The sequence below is a fragment of the Ziziphus jujuba genome, chromosome 2 (assembly GCF_031755915.1).
Source record: "Ziziphus jujuba cultivar Dongzao chromosome 2, ASM3175591v1".
Classification (NCBI taxonomy): Eukaryota; Viridiplantae; Streptophyta; class Magnoliopsida; order Rosales; family Rhamnaceae; genus Ziziphus; species Ziziphus jujuba.
Window position 1 is genome coordinate 12,098,989 of NC_083380.1, and position 21,338 is coordinate 12,120,326.

The window sequence follows — 21,338 nt, forward strand, 5'->3', positions numbered from 1 at the left end:
ATTACTACATCACCTGCTCTAACTAACACCATGCAATCTTATAACTTGAAAATTAGACTAATCTAACTACCATCATGCAATCTTATAACTTAAAAATTAGACTAAGTACAAGAAATACTTGACAAAACATGGGCATGTGAACTGTACAACTTCGAGGCAGTCATTGAAAGCATAAAAAAATATAGTGTTTTTAGAATTGTTAGTCTCGAAACCATGTCAACAGCTGTATTATTATTATTTTTTTTTTTTTTTGGGGATAAATATAGTTTATCTTCTGAAATTATTATATCTTTTGTACCTTCTAAGCTTTAAAAAATATCACATTATTTTAAATTACTAATTTTTTTTATCACTTTAGTGCAATTTTTCAAGTTTTTTTAAAATAGATTTGGTGAAATTAGGTCGTAGATATTTGTTAAAAATAAAATGCAAAGATTAAAATTGTTTTCAATAAAATTACATAAGTTGTAAATGATTAATTTTATAGAATTCATTTATTAAAATGGCATAATTCGATTAAAGTGATAAAAAAACAAAATAATTCAATTAGTAATATGATACTTTTTAAAATTTAGTTGGTAAAGTGCAAAAGACGTAACTGTCTAGGGAGACAATATATTTACCCATTTTGTTTTTAATTTTGTAGTGTACTGTGCATTTGATGTGATATGTACAAATATTGTAGAGTAGTTAAAATTTGTAATTTTATTATATCTTTTTACAATAGGTCAATTGCAATACCTCAAAACTATTAAAAATAATTTTAAAAACTAAAGCGTACCAAAAACTGAAGTTTCAAAATCAAAAGGCCAAAAATAAAACCAACTAAGCCAATGCAATTGAACTTGTGGGAATTGATTATTTCATTATACTTAGAGTAGATTGATTTTAAAAATTCAAAATCAATAATCAGTTTAATTTGAATTGATTTTTAAAAAAATTTCAATAAAATCTATTCAAACCAAAACAATTAAAATACAACTAATTAAAAATATATATTTCAAAAATAGCTAGTAAATTATTATTGTTTTTTATTTTGTTTAATATTTATATTTGTTTGCATTATTTAGTTAAAAAAAATAATTGTAAATATATTACTTATTCAAAGCATAAATATTTTCATTTTTCAAATTGTTAAGAGATTATAGTAAAAGATTTGGCCATTTCACATAAGTAAAAAATGGTTAAATCCAAAGTTTCAACTACCTAATATCCAAAAGTCTAAAATCTAAAATTTATAAATATTCCAAAACTAATTCTACGTCGATTATCTAATACAATCCAAATCGATCGTTATTGGATTGAATTTCATATTGAAATTAGTTTGAATTTGATTAAAAATTATTTAACCAATTAACAATTGGATCATATTAGTTGTCGTTTTTTTTTTTTTTTGGGGCTAAAATATAATTCATTAAAACCAAAAAAAAATAAAATACTAAGACAAACAAAGTCTAGATTGCTTCCATAAGTATACTGTGTAGGCAACGATAGTACCAGTACAGGACCACTAATCAAGTGATTAGGCCCCCCACTGACTAACTAAATGGGCCGATCTATTCTCCAACCTAGGGGCCCAAACAAAAAACACAGAAATAAAGTTTGGAACGAACAAAAAGATATTCTTGAAGAAACTATCTGCAGCCCAATGAAGAATGTTTTTATCTTTCAAGTTCAAAGCTTTGATAACTGAAAGTGCATCAGATTCCAAAAACATAGAGTTTTGAACCGATAAATATTGTTGTATCAAAGTACAATGAAGAACGTGGTTCAAAGACAAAAAGAGTTCTTTTATTTTTGGTAATAAGACAAAACAGAGTTAATAACCCAAAAATGGCCATACCATGATGAAGTAATATCCTTCATGCTGTTTTTTAATACAACTTCTACTCGACCAAAATAAAATGGAAATAGAATAAATCCATCCGCCAACTTTCTTTCAAATTGAAACAAATAAATTACCAACAATAATATAAACAATATGCAAAATAATTGGTATATTAAATCAAACGCTAGTAGATTCATTTCTTCCAAGTGTTAAGAAATAAAACTTTTCCTACTGTGTTAAGAACTAAAACTTTTCCTCTCTCCTTTTTTTTTTTTTTTTTTTTGTGGGTAGTAGAATCTGAGTTTCAAACATAACGAAATTAAAGTTCAACCTAAAACAGAAAAATATATCTATATATAGGATTGGTCTACGGTTCAATTTGGATGTATAAAAAAATAAAAATAAAAAAGGAAAACATAAGACAAAAAACAAATGGAAAACAGTTAGGTTCGTCCAACAAGCATATATAATAAGCTAGGCTGATTAGCATGCTGTCCAGATTACAGGACATTTTGATCTCTAGTTGATCACCAAGACACAGCTGGCTTGTATTTATGAATAATTATTAAGCTTAAGATTTTATCGATTTCATCGAATATATTATCTATGCATATCTATGCTCATAATTTCATCGATTATATCGTTTAGCACCAAACATCATTATTTTCTAAATCTGTGTTTGTTCTCTTTTTCTTCGTTCAAGTAGATTTATTCTGAAGCCTAGTTCATTTGTTCTCTTTTTCTTCGTTCAAGTAGATTTATTCTGAAGCCTAGTTCATGCGTTTACCGCAACTTAACTTTGGGCTTCAAATGTCCAAAAAAAAATAATAATAATTAAAGAAAAATGGGGCTTCAAATAGACTCGTAGGCTGAGTTTCAAAACCTGTCCAGCCCATTTTAGCCCTAGATTGATCTTGAACAACATTTGAAAATGCTTCCATATAATACCAATATGATCTTTGAAAACAATAGATGATACATGAATGATGCTCAAACTGACCTTGAAGGAGATATAATGTCATCTATTTGCACTAGCAAAGCACTTTTCTCATTGATAGATTTAGCATCCAAAACTCTAGAGCTATCTACCAATTTCATTAACAATAATAAAAGTTATTAGACTTATCTTCAACAACAATGGTATCTAGTTTTTCAAATGCAGCTTGCAAATATACTTACAGCAAGGTGTAAATTGGTGCATAAGCATCTAAACTAGTCCCAATTTACCACTAAGTTTTTTTGTATTTGTGATTAAATTGAAGGTACTCAACTGTCATCAGGGTCTGCTAAAAATGTAGGATCCTCTGGTTTGAAAAGCTTTTTGGGCATGTTTAAGCAGGTGGCATCAGGGTCAAGAGAAGCAACCTTATGGGCAACTCCTTTTCTGGTGTTTGCAGCAAATTTCGAAGCCAAAACTGTAGCTCCAAGATGCTGTGCCCTGTGATCATCCCTTGATGAACTATGACCACCACTCTCATTGTAATCTGCATATGGAGATTCATTATCCAAATTGTTACCGTAATATAACTCCTCTTGTCTTGCCAAATCAATTGTCATCTTTCTCTTTTTATACCGTCGCCAAGCAACTTGTATAAAGCAAGCTCCCCAAGTTCTCCATTGGTGGGAGTAATACCTAAAAGCATGCTGCAGTCTTTTGCTATGCAGGCGCTTAAACTGACTGGCAACAAACTTGAGGTCTTCTGCTCGAAGTGCAAATGCCTCAACTTCAGTAAGTGACCTTACAGTTCGAGTAGAGGTTGGAAGGCTCAGATTTGAAGTGGGCATCAAGGCCCATGTCAGCAACTCTTCGCCACAAAAGTCACCTGGTCTAAGGGTAATGCAATTGAAGAATCCTAACCTTCCTCCATCAGTGGTGGAGCTTTCAAGTTGGCCTCTAATGATGAAAAGCATCTCGTTCACTGGATCACCCTCCCGAACAATGTATGTGTCCTTGGTATTCAAGGATGAAACAAGACGTTCACATATCGCATCCAGGAGCTGATTGTCCATTTGTGCAAAGAAATTAACCTGAAAACAAAATACCTTTCAGTCCAAATGATCCATAACAGTTAATATTATCAACATGGTAAGATCGAGCAGCATAATCCGTCTTCTAATAGCCATACACGAGACATAATCATATGAACATATTATGATGTAAATTCTTTCATCTTAATACTCAAATAGGAAGTGTGTGTGTATTAAGGATTGGAGCATCGGTTCATTACTTCTAACTGAACCAACCATATCCTCCAGACTTACACGACGAACAAGAGCAAGACAGAGATGCCTTTGAATTTGACGCCGAATATCCAAAGGCAAATCTTGCAAAATGGCTTCTTCATCTACACCTCTTGTGGCAATCCACTTATACTGAACAAACCGACGAACACGATTTTGCAATTCCGGAGGGAGTTGACGGTGCCTCATCCACTCCTCTGTATCCTTTCGTTTGACCCTCCATTCTTCAAGTCTAGCACTTGTAGATTGCAGATAGCTCTACAAGAAGTCATTAGCTTAATCAGAAAAGTGTAAAAATCATGGCAAAAACAAAATCAAAGTAAACTATCTGTCCCCAAACTCGAACATGTGTAACCATAAAAGGAATATAATTGCTATATTCAAGGAAAACTCCTTAACCGCTTATTTTCTATGTCAGTGTAAAGAATATTGCTCACAGGCAAGAAATGGAAGAGCAAATGAAGTTGCTTAACATTAACATAAGTTATATCTCAAGGTTCACGGATGGATCACAAGAGAGCACATTACTGTTTTTTAACTTCAAAAGGTTTAAAATAATGGTCCTCAAACATATTTTTATGTAGCTTGAGTTCACGAGCTATGAAGATAGAAAAACTTAAAGCAATATCAATCATAATAACTAGTAATCAGACAGTGAATTAGTAGATTTAAATGTATCTGAGAAGCTGCCAGATAGTGGAACTGAGAATAGAAGTTACATTGGTATCAGAATCTCAAAGGAATTTGCAGAGACACTTACTCGCGTGGCCATCTTCTATAAAGCAGTTTTCTAGTTTTTGGAAACAACAGTTCTTAATAAAACGTTTGTTGAATATAGTACAAGGCCAAACAAGGGCCTATAAGTTCATTTTATTTTACTGTCTCTATTCGATGGTTGTAAAGATTGAATATTCTGCTTTTTCACATGGTAATTAAGTTTAACCAAAAGGCATAAATCAGACAGAAACATCCCAAAATACTTCTACACTAAAGCAGTAGTTCAACAGATAACCAGTAAGCGAAAACATGATAATTTTGGAGGGCAGACAATACCTGCATGTTGCCTATGAGATGTGAAAACAGAATGAGACCAGCCGTGCAAATAAGAATGCTAAATAATGTTTCAGCACTCCTGGTACTTGCAATAATATTTTGTCCATATGCACTGCATATGTGGAATCAAGTTATGTATTACTACAGACTGCATGCTGTTGAATTTCAACATGCAATATCAAACCCACAAGAAGGAAACAAAAATAGTAAGATTGTTCCCAATAGAATTTGCCAAGTAAAAATTTTTTTAGTAAACAAGAACTGTATCGTATTGGAAATAGACATACAAATAATTAAAGAAAAGGTTTAGAACTGTTCCAGATTCCAATTGTATTTTCATGTAAAATATTATTAGATTCATAGCTTAAGAACAGATGGAAGAGTTTGACAGCTGGTACTTAGCATGATCAAGTATTAACATATAAATGCAAAAAGGATTCAGACAGTGAATAACCTTGTAGAATCATCAAACAATACCTTAAACTTTTCAAACCCCACCAAAGGCAATAAAAATACTTCTCCTTGAAGTTTGATTTAGCAATTTGACTAGTAAAAGCATCCGCAAACATTCCAAAATCGAAATTTCTGTCATCATTTAGAGCATCGCAATGAACAACAATATTGGTACGGCCCAGCCAAAGATCGCGTTCTGGATTATCCTTATTGGTACAATCTAAAAACGAAGCATGACAGGAAGGAGAATGCGTGCCATTCATCTCCTTCCGACATTCCATTTTCCAGCACTGGTACTGTCTCTGGATGGATAACACATACCATGAAGCTCCAGTTACCTGCACTGACAATTTGAGAACATAATGATGATAACAACAAAATGGGAAAAAAAAAGGCTGAAAGTTTTTATAAGAATTCATTAGAAGGTAAGCAAGACGATTAAACAATGCATAGGAAACAAAACATGGGGAAATAAGTCCTTACATGACTAGCAAGCATATATAGAAGGAGATTGTAAGCTGCCCCTGCCCAAGTAGTCTTGGCTATTACACCAGTTGTTTTGATAATCCTTCTGTTCAGAGGGAAAATAAGGAAAAATCGAGGAATATATTGAATAAGAACAATTAGAGACAGAGTGTGATTAGCATGAGCGGCTGTTGAATTCTTCAATGCGGGAATTACAAACCAAATAACAATCTGCCAAAAGCAACCCAAAAATAAATAAATAAATAAGTAAAAAGGCAATTTCAATTTGATGATGATTTAATGAAATAGGATTATATATAAATATAGAATCTTTGCTTTATAAGCATATCAATTTTCACATGATTAACATATTGGTGTCATGGGAAATCTTTACATTTTATATTTTCTGAAACAATTAAAAGCGATGCCATTTTATAATACATCCTACATGAATTTTTCCCAGTTCAAACATTTTCACAAACACATTACTATCAATACCAAGTTAATTCATTTTTAATTTTTTTTTTTTTTTTAAAAAAAAGAAAAATCCAAGATGGGCCCAAATATCATCAATCAAACACCACTAACTTTATTTCTTCACAACCTGTGGGAGAGGAAGAGTGGCTGCGAAATCAATGAAGAAATCAGATTTGAGGTAGTGAATGGCAATGGCTCTTGGGTCAGTGACAAGCTCACCCCTGCCGAAAACCCGGGAACTCGGGGCAATAAAAGCGGTCCTGAATTTCATGGTAATGTGAAGGAGATAGAAGAAGTCGGTGAAGGTACGGAGCAAGGTGACGAGGACGCCGAGGTTGATGTCGATGTCCATACAAGCTGAATCGGACTTGGAAATTACAGGGAGGTAGAAGTAGAGGGGGTCGATGAACATGGCGATGAGACAAGTGATGAGGAAGATCTGGTTCCAGCGGCTGACCAAATCGGATCCCGGGTCGAGGATTTGGTACCACCATGGGATTTTCTTGCGGAGAGAGAAAGGGGTTGAGAAATGGGGGAAGCGAGACGAAGGCGCTGGAAGGTAAGATGGGAAGCTGTGCATCTTCTTCTTCTTCTTCTAGCTTCCACTCTCATGGCCATCCAAGAGAGAGAGAGAGAGAGAGAGAGAGAGAGAAATTAAAAATAAAAGCTAGGGTTTGGTGGATCAGAGGGATTAGAGAGATTTGTGGTAGACGAAGAAGAAGAAGAGCAAAACTCCCTGAGATTTCGGTTTGCAATGACCGTTATACCGGTAAAACGCGCCAAAATATTATTTTCTCATTTTATTTATTTATTTTTAGTTTGCTTCAAGGAAAAAATGGAAACCATAGATGGGATCCACGTGGAATGCATGGGTCCCACCTAATTTATAAGTGCAAGAATTTTTTTTTAATTAGATTATTGTTATTATCATTATTATTATTTTTTAAAAAATTGTTATTGTAATTGGCTTCTTTTCTAAGAAAGCTATTTTACAAGACTGAAATTTTGTATTAAAATATGATTTTTAAATAAATTAGTTTAAATTATCTGTGTAGCGGTAAAAATTATTTTTTTAAAAATAATCTAATTCTAAGATGGCTATGAAAAGTAGAAAGCTAGTTTACAAGACTGAAATTTTGTATTAAAATATGACTTTTAATTAAATTAGTTTAAATTGTCTGTGTTGTGGTAAAAATTATTTTTTTAATAGTAATCTAATTCTAAGATGGCTATGAAAAGTAAAAAGCTAGTTTAAAAGACTGAAATTTTGTATTAAAATATGAGTTTTAATTAAATTAGTTTAAATTGTCTGTGAAGTGGTAAAAAATATTTTTTAATAATAATCTAAGTTTGAATCACCTTATTTTAAAAATTAATAATAAAATTAGTTTAAACTTATTACAGTAAGATGCTCATAAAATTTCATCTAAAAAAGCAAATAAAAGTACAACTTGTGAGCCAAATAAGATTTTCATCCGACACTAAAAGTAAAAGGTTATTTTTTCTCTCTGGTTAATCTTCTCGGGAAAATTTAAGAGGGAGAAGAAAATAAAGGTTCTTTTACTGTAATCAAGTAAAACCTTTAGCAGTTAATTAGTTTTCACATTATGCTTTGCATTTAGACCATATATTCAAAAGTTTTCAAGTCGGCAGCGCCCACAAAATTAATTAATTGAATAAATTCATAACCTTTTTTTTCCCCTTATTCTTCTTTTTGTATTTTTAATGAGAATTTTCTTCTTTTGCTTTTAGAACTTAGAAACAGATCCTTCTTCTTTTGCTTTTAGAACTTAGAAACAGATCCTTCTTCTTTTATTTTTATAACTGAAAAAGAGATTATATATAAATTATCATTAGGGTTATACAATGCATATAAATATGGATAAATAAATAAAAAAATAACATAATTAACTATTATTATATTATTTTCTATATTATTTGATGAATAAATTTGATAATTATAGCATTATTATCAAAAATTATTATTTTCTTATGTAGAATGAAGGGGTTTGAATTTTAAGTTCATATATGATTTCTTTTGCTCTTTTAGCAAATTTATATGGTCAATAATACATTTTCAATCTTAGCATTAATTTCAAACTAGATAATTTAAAGAGTTCATAATGATTTTACCATTAAAATGTTCCAATTCTTAACAGTAAATGGGAAGAACTTACTATATATATAAAAAAAAAATTTAAATGAATCTTTGTCGTTAAACTTCATATAAAATTTAAAATTGTAATATTTTAATTAAAAAAAAGGAGAAACTAGTAATTTAACACATAATAAATTCAAATTTTGATGTCTAGATGCCTCACCTACCATCATTTTTTTTTTTAAAAAAAGGGAAAAGTAATTTCCTGGGAGAGAATTACTTCTTGTCCATCTATAAAAAATGCAACCATATCAAATTGAACTTGTCAGTTTTTCAGGAGATAGTTGTACCACATACAATCTCATCACATATCATCAAACTCACACAGAAAAAAAAAAAACATCACAGTGTGAACAAAATCATAAATCAGAAGAGAATCCCACAAAGTCTTCAATATTTGGCCCCAGTAAGAAAGTTTCTACCATTTAGTACACCTTTATTTTCTCTATGCACGCTAGCTATATATGCATATAGATATATCTATATATATAATCATCTCCAAGCAGTGACATATATTAGTTTCACAGGTAGCTGCCGGGGCTGGTGAAACTCATGGAAAGGAGGAGTACTAGTACCTCTGGCATAATCTCTGCTGCATTCTCTAAGGATTTGCATCTCAAATTTCCAAAAGAAGATGGGGTTTTTCATCTGCAGGTTAGTAATAATGGTAACAATATTGGTGAAAACAGGTTGTTCTCTTCTTCAGTACTACTACCTGCAGCCATGGCCGTCCCTGCTGGAACTGAAACGAATACTGCAAAAACTACTTGTAAAGAGGCTGCTAAAGCTGCTGCTGATGATGATGATGATCATCATCATAGTATTGTTCATCCTGAAATTTCCGGATGGTTTTCCGAGCATTGTCCGATATGGCCAGGTGGGTTTTTTGATCAGAATATCATACATGTTTGATTCATGTTCATATTAATGTTATGATTGAATCTGGGCTTGGTCATATGTTATAGTTGAGATACATATGGGGATTTTCATACTGACTTGGCTTATTGTTTACTTTTTACCTTGTATCTATATTCACCCATAAGCTTCTACTATATATAATGGAAATTTCTCTTTTGCTAATGATAATAATAACAATAAAGGGATACATGAGATCTATACCTCTCTGCTGCATGCATGCCCTAATGATCATTTTTTTTTTTTTTTAATTTCATTTCCCTTGGATTTTTATGGAGCATGAAGTTAATTACTATATATAAGTACTCTTGCTTCAACATAGGCTTAGATATATATTTATATACTATGTTCTGCAATCTCTTGTTAATATATGAGAAAAGACTTGCAAACTATCATAGATACTATAGCATGCACATATTTGTTCACAAAAGGGTAAGACGATGATTTTGGACAAAACTTCATTTTTACCAGTATATGTATTATTAATATTGTTTGTTGCTTATTTTAATTTCTTGTGATTATTTCAATTTAGGGGCTACTTTGTTTTTTTCTAAGCACGTGAGAGACACATAGTCAACCAGGAAAGAAAAGTACACATGTCTCACGTTTATATATATTCATAGATCAAAGGCATAGAATATGGTGCTTTTTGGAGTTTACTTTAATTATTATGGAAATTGCTAAACAATGTTTTGGCTTCTTCTGCTCCTACCATTTGCACGCAAAGTTTTCAGGGTTGTAAATATAAAATTATGACTTAATTACACTTTAGTATTTTTATAATTTGAAAATTTTGTATTTTTTAAATTAAAATTTAAAATGTTACAATTTAGGTTTCTAAACTCCAATCTGTTCTTGGATCCAAATTAGATTTTTTGGCTAATAGTTATTAACAATTTCATTATATTTAAACAATATTAAAACATAATTTATTGTAATTTAGATTCTTTAGTTTTTATTTGTTGCTGTTTCAAAAAAAAAAAAATAATTTAATAGGGAGCAATTTAGGCTATATATTTTCGAAAGCATTGCATTTTAATTAATACTCAAACAGTTAACCACCAATCTAATTAGAATAAAATACAACATATTGAACCTTGATAGTCTTTTATCCTATCATAAAATTAACAATCTAGAACATCCATATAGAAAATTGTTATGTATAATAATTTTCATTCTCAAAAAGAGGAGGGTGTGTCTCATACCCACAATCTCATAATGTGGGAGTAAAAAATTTACCGCTGGCTCAATATCACTTGGTAGAAGGTTGGTTGTTATACATAACTTTGCTTTGAAATGGGTACTAATCCTATGTATACAGTATACTTGATATGAATATATCTTGCAGGGCAAGCACACTTTTTGAAGGTCGAAAAGATGTTATTTCAGGGAAAGTCCGAGTACCAAAGTATGATGGTATTTCAGGTATGTACAATCAGTCCGAATATTTAATTTCCTTCAAACATATAATTATATACAATCAATGTACATAATCTATTTATAATATAAAATATATAGATTATGTTCAATGTAACATATGATTATAGTGTATGAGTTAGCTTATGGTGAATGCAAAAAAATTAATAACGGTAATAATAAACATGCTGACCCTTATTAATTGGCAGTCACAAGCATATGGGAAGGTATTTGTGCTGGATGGAGCACTTCAACTTACTGAAAAGGATGAGTGTGCTTACCAAGAAATGATTACCCACCTTCCTCTTTGCTCCATTCCAAATCCAAAAAAGGTTTTCTATCTAGTTCTCTATCTCATCCCTATATTTATATTATATAATATTCATTCCATTTCAACCTCAAATTATTTATATATAAATATATATATATAATATATATATATATATATATATATATATTGTTATTATAAGATAAAATTAATACTGAAGAAGTTAGCTTGAGCAAGTAAGTACTTTTTGGGATGTCTTCATTTTCCAATTCCATCATGATTTTTTTTTCCCATCATGAAGAATTTGGCAAATATTGCTCTTAGTGATGATCATGGAGATCTTGTATTGTCATTGATCAGGTGTTATTGATTGGAGGAGGAGATGGTGGTATCTTAAGGGAAATTTCACGTCACTCTACTGTCCACCAAATTGATATCTGCGAAATAGACACTATGCTAATTGATGTGAGCTAGTGATTATAAACATACATGTACCAACATTTATTTAGAGATCAGATATATAATGAGTGTGGACGCCCATGCTATTATGATGGGGTCCACATCCAATTACATAGATTTTCCTTTTCTAAAAGACCAATCTTTTTTTTACTTAGAAATTGCTGATCCTCATCATAATATGGACGTTTATTCTCATCATTAAAATTACATATATATAAATAAATGGTATTAATTTGTCATTTTAATTTTCAGGTTTATAAGGAATTTTTTCCTGATATTGCTGTTGGATATGAAGACTCTCGCGTAACACTTCATGTTAAAGATGGTAACAAGTCTACTTTTTATCTGCAGATAATATTTATATATATATATATATATTGGAGAAGAGAAATTTAAATTTGCAATTATTTTCTAAAAGTAAGTAGTTTTCCATTGGCTTGTCCCAAGTTAGACACATTCCTATATATTTATATGTGTATATATTAATGGAAATACACACATGGCAGGAAATGCGTTTTTGAAGTCTGTTCCAGGAGGAACCTATGATGCTATAATTGTGGATGCCTTTGAACCCATTAGTATATATCTTCTTCATTATCTATAATTATATAATTAATTACCTCTAGTTTTAAATCCAATTTCTGTTTTCAGTATATATATATATATATATATACACACTCTAATTAAAGCATACACATACAAATGTGTATATATACAATTCAGGGTCTGATGATGAACTTCACCGAACTCCGTTCTTTGGGTTGGTGGCAAAAGCTCTTCGGCCAGGTGGAGTCCTTTGTATTCAAGCAGAGAGCATATGGTTCCAATCCCTAAATATTGAACAACTTTTATCAAAATATCACCAAATTTTCAAAGGCTCTGTTCGATATGCATGGACTATTGTTCCTGCTTATCCAAGGCATGAATTCTCATCTCTCTCTCTCTCTCTCTCTCTCTCACACACAACCCCCCCCCCCCCCCCCTCTTTATTTCACTCATATATATATATATATGTATATGTATCCATATAAACTCAAAATATCGTATTATAAACAATTTTACAAGGTAAAACTAATATTACATATTTCGTTTTTATTTTCTTTTATATATATGTATATATTTTTTGTTATTGATTATTATTTTAAATATTTCAGTGGGGTAATTGGTTTCTTGCTTTGCTCTAAGGAGGGGCCATCTGTGGAGTTCAAATATCCGATTAACCCAATTGATCCTAATGAGACACATGGTGTAGCAAAAACACCCTTGAAGTTCTATAACTCTGAGGTGATCATATATATTTCCTCTAAATTTAAAACTATTTACCTAAGATTATTTTATATACATATATATATATATATATATATTTACATACAATCTATCTCTCATCTTATGGGAACTGATACAGATTTGTATCACGCAATATATTGTGGGGGAAAACTCACATCATAAAATATGTTCTAGGAAGAAAAAGGTCCCATGCATAACATGTATAATGTGATCGTCGACACCAAAATCTATCAGGGTTCCTACTAAGAGATTAGCTATTTACATACAACCAATCTCTTATCAGATCCACAAAATAGTGTCAAACTAAAGACTACTATCACAATCCTTAGATTTGTTTGTATTTGCTTTGTTGATCTAATTTTAAGTTAAAATATTGATATGATAGATTTTTGGTTTAATAATATGAGATCAATCTAATGAAACACAGATTAATATGTATATATATTTGATGACTTTTCTTTTTTGTCAATATATCAGATGCACTCGGCTGCATTTTGTTTGCCATCTTTTGCAAAGAAGGTGATTGACTCGAAAGTAAGTGAATGAAGAAGTTGGTAGATGCACAACTCAGACAGCAAAGGGATTATATATATATGTTCATCTAGAAGATATTCATATATGATTAGCAATGTTTGCCACCATACACACTTACTCCAACAAAATCTTTTCCAAACCCAAACATCATCATTGTGTTTTTGATTGCAACTCTTAAAAGGATTGGACTCCATAATTTGTTTCATTATATATATGCACAATTTAATCACTTTCGAAGTTGGTTTGCTTTGAAATAATAATAAATTCAAACTTTGTCTAATTTACGTGTCCATGTTTGCCAATTTATTCAGTAAGCACTTTTTCTCTTATAATTGTGTTATGTTTTGGTTTCTCTTATCTGTCGAGAACAATATTATTAAGTACTCTTGATAAAAATTCAATTAAGTTTAATACAAAGTTACTTCATCAAGTTATTCATATTATATATGTAAGTTGTACTATTCATATTCCACAAAGTTGCGGTACTCATCCAATAAGAATATCCTGCTTAATAGAAATATTTCTTGTGCACAAAGCAAACTGATCTGGATGCCACTAAGCGAACAAGTTATAGGCTAAAAAAGTGGGGGTTAATTATATTTTGATACAATCTACTTGCAGAATTTTTGCAATTTAGGTTATTAACTTTTCAACTCAACAATTTAAATGATTAATTTTTTAATTTTGTTGCAATTTATCCCTTTCGGACTTTTAATTAATAAAGCGTACCATCCAACTCATGTGACCTATTAAATTCCATTAAATTTTACTCGAGAAAATATTAAAATACAAAATTATAAAACTAGTTTTAAAGATCTACAATTTTAGTATTTTATTATTTAAAATTTGATACAGTTTAAATAGTTTATGCCAACTTTTAGAAGAAAAAAAATTAAAGGTACCAAAATGCAAAATTTTGAAAATAATTTTATTATTTTATATTTTAACATATTCTAGTATGAAAATTAACACAATTTAATACTAATCACTTAGAAGATAGTTAAACCTTATAGCAACAAGTCAAATAATTAAGGTCTAAATTGTAACAATTTGAAAAATTAAGATCTCAATTGATGAATTAAAAATTGTTTAAATTACAAAACCCTATAGGTGAAAATAGCAAAGTTTAATCCAAAAAAATAATATTAATTAATTTGATATGGAAAATCCCCTTCCATGAAAGACAAACTAAACCGACTCCATGATGAAGCCACATGATTGCAAAATATATACATAAAAATATGTATATATAAACGATGAATATATCTATACCAAACTTAGTTCCAAATTTATTAGCTGTAATATTCTGGGGTTATGAGAAATTATTGCTGTAATCATGAGCTTGACTACCAACAAACTACAATAGGAATATATTTGAAAAAGGTTGGAGAGCTGATCGTCATACTCACATTGGCAAAACCAGAAAAGGTTGTTCAACTAATTTATTCTCTTGAGAACGAAAGGAATATTTTCATATACATGTGTATACACAGTCTAAAACTTATTAATAAATATATAGTTTGGTCATAAAGTTAATCCAGTCAGGGTGAGACTATATCCATCCAATGTATATTAATCATATATATATGTTCTCTTTTTATTGATTATGATGTGATACATGCTTATTTCACACTAGATATGGTCATTAGAGATTAGAGTAAAATAAAAAATAAAAGTAAAGCATTTTGGATGGAAGAAAGGCAAATAAAATGATTAGGAGTTCCTTGTGTGAATTTGAAAATGGACAAAAAGGAAACATCGGCATTTGGGTAAATTTTTATCTTTTATCAAGTACACACACATATGTAAATCTCTTTTTGTTTTTAGAATCTCTATGGATGAAGTAAAGTTGGGTTTGTTCAAAACTCATTATAGTCAACTAATTCATAATGTTCAAACTCTCCTAAATTGGTTAGTTGAAAAAAAACAATGGGCTTAAAATGAAGTTGTTTTCAAAGAACAAGCAAAATCAATGTGCAGCTACTTGTAGTGATTTGACGATGTCTGATTCACAAAGACTAATTAAGGTTTCTTCAATTAATTGATCTTTTGCGTTTTCAAATCCTTTGAATGTGTTGTTTAATTTTTGTCTTTTTGACTTTTTGGCTGTTCAGGGCTTTTGTTAAATGTGCCAATTTCTCATGTATATTCCATGATGGCCTCCCCTTGGGTATCATATATCAACTTCCATTTTATCCCATGAGACATGACAATGTAGCAAGGATTAATGTTAACACCTTATTAAATATTTTTTTTTTTAAATAATGCAATTAAGAAGTGACTACTATATCTATATTTTCCAATATAAATTGGAGACAGTTCTTTCAGGAGATCATATAGATATTGATAAATCAGGAGATCAAATATATATTCCATAAAATAAGTATCACTTAATTAAGTTCTTAATTACAATTAAAAGTTCTTCTTCCTACTCATTTGAGGCTTAATTAATTGTAAAAATTATAAATGATTTTTGAAATTTCGAAAGATCACGTATATTTTGAAAGTTATATAACAAGCAAAGTAAGGTCCACCATGTCTATATGAGCTTTTCCTCCTTGTCTCGAGATCTTAGTAAATGCATAGAAAATTGCGATTTTTTATTCATAAGAATTCTCAAACAAGAAAATCTTTAATGCTATTAAACAAAGGATGCTGCTGATAGCTACATAATATGGTTGACCTGTTAAATAAATTAATAATTGTGAACTTAGTATAATCAATTATTCACTTACAGGGTCTATTTATGCCATTAATGGGACTGATTTATTTTAATATTTTGTTGTAGGGTCCTTGGTCACACACTCTCTATAAGATTCCAGTTGGCCCATTGAACTGGAGAACCAACTCTCTTTATAAACCCATTGACTTACCCATATTTTTTCTAGTATTATTATATTATTAAATTATTAGTATTTTGTGTGTATTAAAATTAATGGGTAAGTGTGACTTGCAGAAACTATAAAAGGTCTAGGGCAAGCAAACAAATATAGGTCATACGGTATTTTGATATTAGGATTTTTAGAGATCTAAGAGTAGTTTGAGAGTAGTATGTCCGTAGGTACTACTTAACATTGTTTTCTATTTTACAGGATTAAAGATTTAATTTATCAATGGCCGCGGTTAGAGGCTAATAATTTATGATTTATGAAATTTATTATTTATATTTAAATCCGTAAAATTCTAACAATTGGTATCAGAGCGTGGTTAATATACATAATAAATTTCTTTGTGATTAGTCTTCGTTGTATCTATAATGATCGGATTGAATTGTATGTGGCCATTGAATAATATGTGGGATTCAAATATGTGTTCTTTATGTTAATTTTCTTTCTGCGTGCATGGATCTGTGAAGCTATAATCTTGATGTGTGAAGAAACATAATACATGCCCAATTGTTATTTGTAAAACAATAAAAAAAAAAAAATTGTGATTGCGAAACTAGTGGTAATCGTTTTTTTTTAAATCAAATTTGTGCAAAATATGTAAACTTTGTTTTAGTTCGAATTAAGACCTGGGCATGGTGGAAAATTGTTTTTCGATGTGTTTTGTATTGTTTAAAATCTCGAACTGGACCTGAAAAAGCCTTAAAAAAATAATAAAAAAAAATATTGGAGAAAACTGTGGCCGAATGCAACCTGGATTTGTGAATTATTTTTTGGTTAATTTTTGGCCAAAATTGATGCCAACAATGAGATGACAACAACGGGACTAATTTTCCCCAAAAAATACAAAAAAAAATTTCTGCAATTTTCTTGGAATTACATGGGTGTTTGTTTGAGTTTGGCCGAAATAATTCTTGTCTTGGGTGTTTATTTTTCTGCGTTTTTGAACCAAATTGATTTGGGGCAAAACTTTCTCAAGAGGAGATGAATCAAAAGGCACCTATTTTGCTCAAAATTTTTTGGAATTTCTTATGATTCCATGGTTGTTTATTTTTTGAATTTTCGCCGATTATAATCTTAAGTTTGGGTGTTTGTTTTAAGCTCTTCTTTATCCAAATTGATACTTTAAAGTTGTTGCCCACACCGAAAGGAGAAGAATTGTGTTTAATAGGTGGGTTTGTCAGGCGGGTCGGGCGACCCGTTAACCAGAAAACCGGGTCGACGTGCAACCCGGCTGAAGGAAGGAGAAAGCTGATGTCAGCATCCCCTTGCTGACGTCAACAGCCGAAATTTCAAAAAAAATTAATAATAATAATAAAATAAAGTGTATATATATATATTGTTTTATTTATTTGTTTGTATGCTTATTTATTTATCTATTGTTCAATATTATTAAAAAAAAATGTTATTTATTTATTGTTTATTTATTTATTTGTTTAATTATTCTATTCCAATTTGTTTGAATTAAATTAAATATTTATACTTGGTGAATTGGATTGTGTTAGCTTTCCCTAAAGAGGCTTTGTGCCTAGTTGGTATAGTGGTATAGAATTTTAAGTACTCACCTGTCGTGAGACTTATTTTGTTTGCATTATGTATACCAATGTAATATATGTTGGCATAGTGAATGGGATGTTTTATATTTACCTATTTCATGAAATTGTCAATATGTTATTTTCTCCCACTTATTAAATCAGGGTCTATACGGGTAACTAAACTACCCTATCAGTGGTTTTAGTTGCTTTGTATGACGCCTGGAATGGTAGTGGAAGTTAATTAAATGCCATGTATCGCAGGTTCTGAGTTACCCTGTCGGTGATTCAGTTCAATGCATTTAATTGTGGTTATTTGGTTGACCGTCCCTGCCCCGCGAAAGGGTATCTTTAGTGCTACAAAAACCCTAGCGATATTGATATTTTATGTTTTGTGTTAAGGGGCTGGAAAATAGTTATTGTTTTATATATATTAAATGTTTTATTGTGCTTACTATTTTCACAATTAGTAGCACCCCGAATGTTCTGCCTATGACTGCCATGATGAAATTAGATGTGATAAATTATCAGAAGTGGAAAAAGACCTTAGTTATGAATTTAACATTTATGAAATTGGATTTACCTTTGGAGATAGATTCACCCAAGATACCAACTAATGATAGTAGTGTAGTAATTAGGAAGCTTTATGAGGATTGAAAGCATTCTAATAAGTGCTGCATGATGATGATGGAGAATTATATAGATGAAGCTATATATGCTTGTATTCCTAAGGTTGATATAGCAAAGGAACTTCTTGAGGAGATAGGAAAGAAATTTATCAAGTTTGATATGAATGAGAAGCATTATTATTTGGACCTTTTAAATAATACTAAGTATGATGATGCTTATTAGATAGGAGAAAGGAAAGAGTACTTCAATGAAAGGTGTGGCTACTGCAATAAAGTTGGACACAAGAAGATAGTGTTGGAATTTAAAGGGAAAACAAGAGAAGAAAGATAATATTTTAATGATTGAGACCAATATTATTAATGTGCCTATGAATATTTGGTGGTTTGATACTGGAGCAACAATTTATGTTACTAATTCATTGCAGGGGATGATAAGGCAAAGGAGGCCAACCAATCTTGAGCAGCATGTTTATATGGTAGATAACTCAAGAGTGAAGGTGGATATCATGGGAGCAATCAAGTTGAAGTTTACCACTGGATATGTTTTAGAATTACAAGAAATTTCATATGTACCCTCAATTAGGAGGAATTTGTTATCTATTTCACTTTTGGATAGTCAAGGTTTTAGTTTTTGTTTGGAAATAATAAACTTGAGATGTATAAGGATGATAAAGTTGTTGGTTTTGGAACTTTATGTGACAATTTATATAGACTTGATTTATTTAATAATGATCTCAATTCTTCTATTAATTCTGTTGTTGCCCCTATTATTGCTTCTAAACGTCCAAGAGTTAATGATAATTCCTCAATGTTGTGGCATAAGCGTTTGGGACATATTTCTAGGCATAGGATGGAAAGGTTAGTGAAGGATGGAATACTTGCTAATTTTGATTTCTCCGATCTGTCAACTTATGTAGAATGTGTGAAAAGAAAGCTAACTTCCAAGGTTAGAAAGGATAAGATAGTAAGGTGTGGAGATGTTTTGGAATTAATCCATACTGATGTATGTGGACCTTTCACTCCAACTGCTTTTGGTGGTTATAGGTATTTTATTACCTTTATTGATGATTTTTCTCGTTATGGACATGTTGATCTTATCCGTGAGAAGTCAGATTCTTTAGTTGCTTTTAAGGAGTTTAGGATAAAGATGGAGCTTCAAAAGAATAAGAAGATAAATACTACGAGGTCTGATAAAGGTGGTGAATTTTATGGCAGATATGATGAGACTGGACGGAACCCAGGGCTATTCGCAATTTATTTACGTGAGTGTGGTATTGATGGGCAATATACAATGCCTGGTATACCTCAGCAAAATGGCATAGTTGAAAGAAGAAATCGCACTTTGTAGGACATGGTGCAATCTATGTTGGCAAATTCTAGCTTGCCAGATTACTTGTGGGGAGAGGCTTTAAGGACGGCTGCTTATATTTTGAATCAAGTTGCAAGTAAATCTGTTCCTAAGACTCCTTTTGAGTTGTGGTCAGGGAGAAAGCCTAATTTGCATCATTTTTGAGTATGGGGTTGCAAAACTAAAATAAGGATTTATAATCCCCAAGTTAAAAAATTGGATCCTAAAACTATAAGTGGGTATTTTGTTGGCTATTGTATAGGATATAGGGGTTCAAGATTTTTTGTCCATCTCACACCACAAGAATTGTTGAATCAGACAGGGCTATTTATTTTGAAGATGATTTTGAGTTTGATGATAGTAATAGTCCAAGGGAGCCTCAATTTAGAGAAGAAAATGTATTCATTCCTAGTGTTGTAATTCCTGATAAAGATATTATTAATCCAGTAGTTGATGAACCAGTAATTGATCAGGATGAACCCATCATTGAGGAGCAGAATATCCCAGCTATTGTAGATGCTGATGTGCCTTTGAGAATGTCACAAAGGACTAGGAGGTCAGCTATTCCTGATGACTATGAGGTTTACTTGCAGGAGCATGATTTTGACATAAGTGATGATTCACATCCAGTCACTTATGAGGAAGCTATAAGCAGTTCGCACTCAAATTTTTGGTTGGATGCAATGGAAGATGAAATGAAATCCATGGCATCAAATGGTGTTTGGGATTTGGTTGAGTTACCATCGGATAGCAAGCCTATAGGATGCAAATGGGTTTTTAAGACTAAAAGAGACTCTAATGGTCAAGTAGAGAGGTATAAGGCTAGACTTGTAGCCAAAGAGTTTAGCCAGAAGGAAGGAATTGATTACACAGAGACATTCTCTCCTGTATCCACAAAGAATTCTTTTAGAATCATTATGGCAATTGTGGCTCATTATAACCTAGAGTTGCATCAGATGGATGTCAGAACTGCTTTTCTGAATGGTGATTTATTTGAAGATGTGTATATGGTTCAACCAGTTGGCTTCTAGTAAACAGGGAATGGTAATTTGGTTTGTAAGCTTAAGAAGTCAATTTATGGTCTTAAGCAAGCTTCGAGGCAATGATATCTTAAGTTTGATGAGGTTGTCATCCAAAATGACTTTAAGGAGAATGTTGTTGATAGATGCATATATATAAAGGTCAGTGGGAGCAGTTTTATATTTCTGGTGTTGTATGTTGATGACACACTTCTGGCTACTAATGACACTGACCTGTTGGCTGAGACAAAGCAGATATTGTGCAACCATTTTGATATGAAAGATCTTGCAGAGGCTTTTTTTGTTTTGGGCATCAAGATTGTTCGAGATAGGACTAATTATGTATTGCAATTGTCTCAAAGAGCCTATAT

General features: G+C 31.2%; 2 protein-coding genes across 3 annotated transcripts; one reads left to right on the forward strand and one right to left on the reverse strand.

Annotated features, from left to right (window-relative positions):
• Window positions 1-2,835: 2,835 nt before the first annotated feature.
• LOC107408278 (probable cyclic nucleotide-gated ion channel 16) lies at window positions 2,836-7,291 on the reverse strand. The gene is made up of 6 exons (XM_016015657.4): window positions 6,645-7,291; window positions 6,059-6,271; window positions 5,600-5,913; window positions 5,123-5,234; window positions 4,091-4,327; window positions 2,836-3,856 (listed from the first exon to the last, which is right to left on the reverse strand). The coding sequence occupies exons 1-6, from the start codon at window positions 7,095-7,097 to the stop codon at window positions 3,095-3,097; spliced, it is 2,091 nt and encodes a 696-aa protein (XP_015871143.1). The 5' UTR covers window positions 7,098-7,291; the 3' UTR covers window positions 2,836-3,094.
• Window positions 7,292-8,951: 1,660 nt separating this feature from the next.
• On the forward strand, window positions 8,952-13,834 carry LOC107405731 (spermidine synthase 1). Of its 2 annotated transcripts, XM_048473485.1 has the most exons (10): window positions 8,952-9,081; window positions 9,203-9,552; window positions 10,939-11,015; window positions 11,216-11,338; window positions 11,635-11,739; window positions 11,986-12,058; window positions 12,240-12,311; window positions 12,457-12,652; window positions 12,888-13,017; window positions 13,498-13,834. In XM_048473485.1, the coding sequence occupies exons 2-10, from the start codon at window positions 9,228-9,230 to the stop codon at window positions 13,564-13,566; spliced, it is 1,170 nt and encodes a 389-aa protein (XP_048329442.1). In that variant the 5' UTR covers window positions 8,952-9,081; window positions 9,203-9,227; the 3' UTR covers window positions 13,567-13,834. The 2 variants fall into 2 exon arrangements, with proteins under 2 accessions (XP_048329442.1, XP_060670616.1); XM_060814633.1 differs by lacking the exon at window positions 11,635-11,739.
• Window positions 13,835-21,338: the final 7,504 nt, after the last annotated feature.